The sequence below is a fragment of the Zea mays genome, chromosome 4 (assembly GCF_902167145.1).
Source record: "Zea mays cultivar B73 chromosome 4, Zm-B73-REFERENCE-NAM-5.0, whole genome shotgun sequence".
Classification (NCBI taxonomy): domain Eukaryota; kingdom Viridiplantae; phylum Streptophyta; class Magnoliopsida; order Poales; family Poaceae; genus Zea; species Zea mays.
Window position 1 is genome coordinate 159,379,828 of NC_050099.1, and position 4,181 is coordinate 159,384,008.

The window sequence follows — 4,181 nt, forward strand, 5'->3', positions numbered from 1 at the left end:
AAGCAGTTAATGCAAGTGCAGATGATGACATACAAAAATTTTTAGTTATCGTAACACCAGGGGTGTTACATTAACCCTTCTGTTAGATGCACTAGAGCTAATTTTGACTAATTTATAGACATAGCTAAGAATTGGTCTTTATATCTAAAGAAGTCATAAATTGAATCACAATTCTAGGTAAATCCTAGACTATTATGTGATCGTCCTGATGTTTTCTTTTTGGCTATGAGAATAACTTTTTTTTGCTATGTCATAGAGTTCTATAAATTGAAGAGAACTCAAGACTTCTGCAGTTCTGTCACAAATGTGAGTCCACTCTTGTTTTTTCTTGCATAATTTATTTCATAATCTTTTCGTAGATCGGTACCTGCTAATAGCTGCTTAGCAGTTCAGTTGCTTCTCTAGAAAAAAAACTGAAATCAGATAAAGTAGAAGTTGTTTTTCACCGATCATTAGCTTCTTAGATAAGATCTATGCGAAACATGCAACTCTCAAGGCACAAACTGATAATCGTGCCCTGCGTCCCAGCCCTTTTAAGCCGCCGGCGGCCGGCAGCGTCTTCCTCTCCTCCTCCGCCCGCGGAGGCACAACGCACTAGCGCAGTGCGCAGAGGGGAGACGCGAACGCAAACGCGAGCGGCAGTCCCACGAAGGCGCGGAGCGAGCGAGCGACGGCCGCCGGCGCCGCGGCGGAGAAGCGAGCAACTCCGTGCCTGTGCGTCTGTGCGAGCAGAGAGCGGCGGCGGAGCGGAGAAGACGGAACGCTCGCGGCCTAAATCACGCTGCCAAATCTTTTTGATTCCAACTAACCCAATCATCTAATCGCACCTCCTACCGAACCCCTGCCATGGCATGCCACGTACGCGACCTGGCCACCCAATCTGTGGCCTGTGGCCTGTGGCTGTGGGCAGTAAGACGACAGGCATAAGTTTTGACTGTATTGTAGTTGTAGCCTTGTAGGCTTGCCGGCTGCGGCTGCTCAGCTCTACGTTGTTCCGGAACCTTCTGCTTCGCCCGCCGTCACGCGACCGCGAGCACCACCGCTAGCATAAACCGGCGACGAACCCAAAAGTCAGGCATCACTGCGAGCCAAGTATAGCAAGGCGCGGAAAGGCGTCGAGTGGAGTGGCTGCGGTGCCTGCCCGTCTATCTTCGGGGAGCGTCTGGGGTTGCCGGCGGGGAGGCCATGGACCGGGGTCGAAGCGAGAGCGGCCTGCGGTCGCACGGGTCCGGCAAGGTCTCCTCTCGGCCGGGGTCGGGGTCGCTTGTGTTCCCGGAGGAGCAACGGTGCAGGCACGACGAGTTTGGCGACCGCCGCAGCATGACAGATGCGACGGCTCCGCAAGGCGGCACGGCTGCGCCGACGTCAGCGCACAGCACCGCAGCCCGCACGAGAGAACCTGCCCTTGCACGGGAGCACCGCGCGAGGATGGGCCTCGGACAAATACTGTTCCCCACAACCACAAGACTGAACTGCACCAAAACGTGGAGCTCGGACACGGACTCTGGACTCGGACACGGACTCTGGACTCGGACACGAACACGGACACCGCGTGGAACAGGAGCTCGGACCCGGACTCGGACACGAACACGGACACCGCGTGGAACAGGAGCTCGGACACGGACTCTGGACGCTTCAATCCCGTGTGACTAGGTACTATATATTTAGCGTGTAATCCCTTCAGTTCGTAGTCTCTCTACAACGTCTGCAGTTCCGTCTCTCGTGTTTAACGGCAGTCTCTCTATAACTTTACTAGATTTCTTTGTTACAGCAAGATGTTGGAATACCAAAACGTCGTTGGGGGACGGTTGAAGTTGAAGGGTAAAGCGCTGGACGTGAAAGATTGTGGAGTAAAGAAAAAGAAGAAAAAGTACCAGCGTGAGGAGTCGTCTCAGACTGAATCTGATAAGAATGTAGATGAAGGGAACTCACATCTTGACTATGACCATCTCACACCAGCAGAGCGTCGATACATGGAACAGAAGCAGAAGATCGACATGCAGAAGATAGCCAAAGTCGCCAACAAGTCACACAAGGACCGCATGCAGGACTTCAACCAGTACCTGGCTAAGCTGAGCGACCACTACGACATCCCCAAAGTTGGCCCTGGCTAACATGGCCAATCTAGCTGTGTTACGCACAAATAATTGTATACTGTGTGGGTTCATCTAGTTTTCTGTTAGCATTTTATGTATCGTTTTACAATTGTTATAAAACGACTTGTTGCCACCAGCAGACAATATTTATTTTCAAAGGCTTGTTCCAAGTATTTTGATCCCGTGTTTAAGCCTTTTTTTGTTGCCCGATTTAGTTGCATTCATTTTATTCAAAATACGACCCGCTTTGATATTTCAAGGGAACTCATTTTCTTTCAATATATTGGCAGAGCTTAACAACAGATTAAAAACTAGAAAGTACAACTTCTGATGCAACATGAAGTTGGCTGAATCGAGGCCCACCTGAAGCAGTCTAAACCAAATCGAATTGATTGATGTTTGATGCAAAGAATTATTATTGAGTTTGTATATATTATTTCGATTTTCTCTGAATCGGAACAAACGCTCATGGACGTGAGAACCAATTGGAAATCCTTGCCCACCTAACCGAACTTGGCTAAATTGTCGAGCCGACTTCGCTAATCGGGCGTGAACCAATAGGATAGGCGCCTTTCCCTACTACTCTATAAGCACGGTGTGTAGGCGTCCACACCGTGCACCATGTTCTGCCTCCATCTCCCATCATCCAAGTGAGTCCTCCGTGAATGTCGCCCCTTTCCTTGAGCTCCAACACAGTCGCTGCGCCGTGCCGGATCCGTCCGCTTCCCCCACTCGCGATGGCAGCCCCAGCTATGCCCGCGCCGAGCCCTCACCCACGGATCCGAGGTTCTCCTACCCCTCTGCGTCGGATCCGCTCCTCCCTCCGCCCGAGATTGCCGTCATTAGTCCGCTCTGCGCCGGATCCGTCCTCTCCCCCCGCACCCCCTGGGTAGGTCGGCTTCCATGCACCCTGGATCTTGGTCCTCGACCACCCTCCATGGAAGGGGATCTCGTGTATCGCGAGCAGACTGATAGTCGCCTAGAGGGGGGGTGAATAGGGCGAAACTGAAATTTACAAATATAAACACAACTATAAGCCGGGTTGGCGTTAGAAATAAAAATGAGTCCGCGAGACAGAGGGTGCAAAACAAATCGCAAGCAAATGAAGAGTGTAACACGCGGATTTGTTTTACCGAGGTTCGGTTCTCGCAAACCTACTCCCCGTTGAGGAGGCCACAAAGGCCGGGTCTCTTTCAACCCTTCCCTCTCTCAAACGGTCCCTCGGACCGAGTGAGCTTCTCTTCTCAAATCAAAGCCGGGAACAAAACTTCCCCCGCAAGGGCCACCACACAATTGGTGCCTCTTGCCTTGATTACAATGGAGTTTTGATCACAAGAACAAGTGAGAAAGAAAAGAAGCAATCCAAGTGCAAGAGCTCAAAAGAACACGGCAAATCTCTCTCGCTAGTCACTAAAGCCTTATGTGGAATTGGAGAGGATTTGATCTCTTTGGTGTGTCTAGAATTGAATGCCTAGCTCTTGTAAGTGGTTGAGAAGTGGAAGACTTGGATGCCATGAATGGTGGGGTGGTTGGGGTATTTATAGCCCCAACCACCAAACATGACCGTTGGTGGAGGCTGTCTGTCGAATGGTGCACCGGACAGTCCGGTGCACACCGGACCTGTCCGGTGCCCCAGCCACGTCACCAATGTCGTTGGATTCTGACCGTTGGAGTTCTGACTTCTGGGCCCGCCTGGATGTCCGGTGGCGCACCGGACATGTACTGTTGAGTGTCCGGTGCGCCAGTATGGGCACGCCTGACTTCTGCGCGCGCTGCGCGCGCATTAAGGGCCTGTTTGGTTTGATGGCTAACTTGCCACACTTTGCCTAACTTTTGTGCCTAAGGTTAGTTCTTCAATTCGAACGACTAACCTTAGGCGAAGTGTGGCACATTTAGCCACGAACCAAACAGCCCCTAAATGCATCGTAGGTAGCCGTTGGCGCCGAAATAGCCGTTGCTCCGCTGTTACACCGGACAGTCCGGTGTACACCGGACATGTCCGGTGAATTATAGCGGAGCAGCCGCTGCCCGTTCCCGAGGCTGGCGAGTTCCGGAGGCCGCGCTGCCTTGGAGCACCGGACACTG

At 51.9% G+C, this 4,181-nt stretch overlaps 1 protein-coding gene across 1 annotated transcript; it reads left to right on the plus strand.

Annotated features, from left to right (window-relative positions):
• Window positions 1–372: 372 nt before the first annotated feature.
• LOC103653895 (protein FAM32A-like) lies at window positions 373–2,266 on the plus strand. Its single transcript, XM_008680704.4, has 2 exons — window positions 373–1,653; window positions 1,772–2,266. Exon 2 carries the CDS (start codon window positions 1,776–1,778, stop codon window positions 2,112–2,114), a length of 339 nt encoding a protein of 112 aa, XP_008678926.1. The 5' UTR covers window positions 373–1,653; window positions 1,772–1,775; the 3' UTR covers window positions 2,115–2,266.
• Window positions 2,267–4,181: the final 1,915 nt, after the last annotated feature.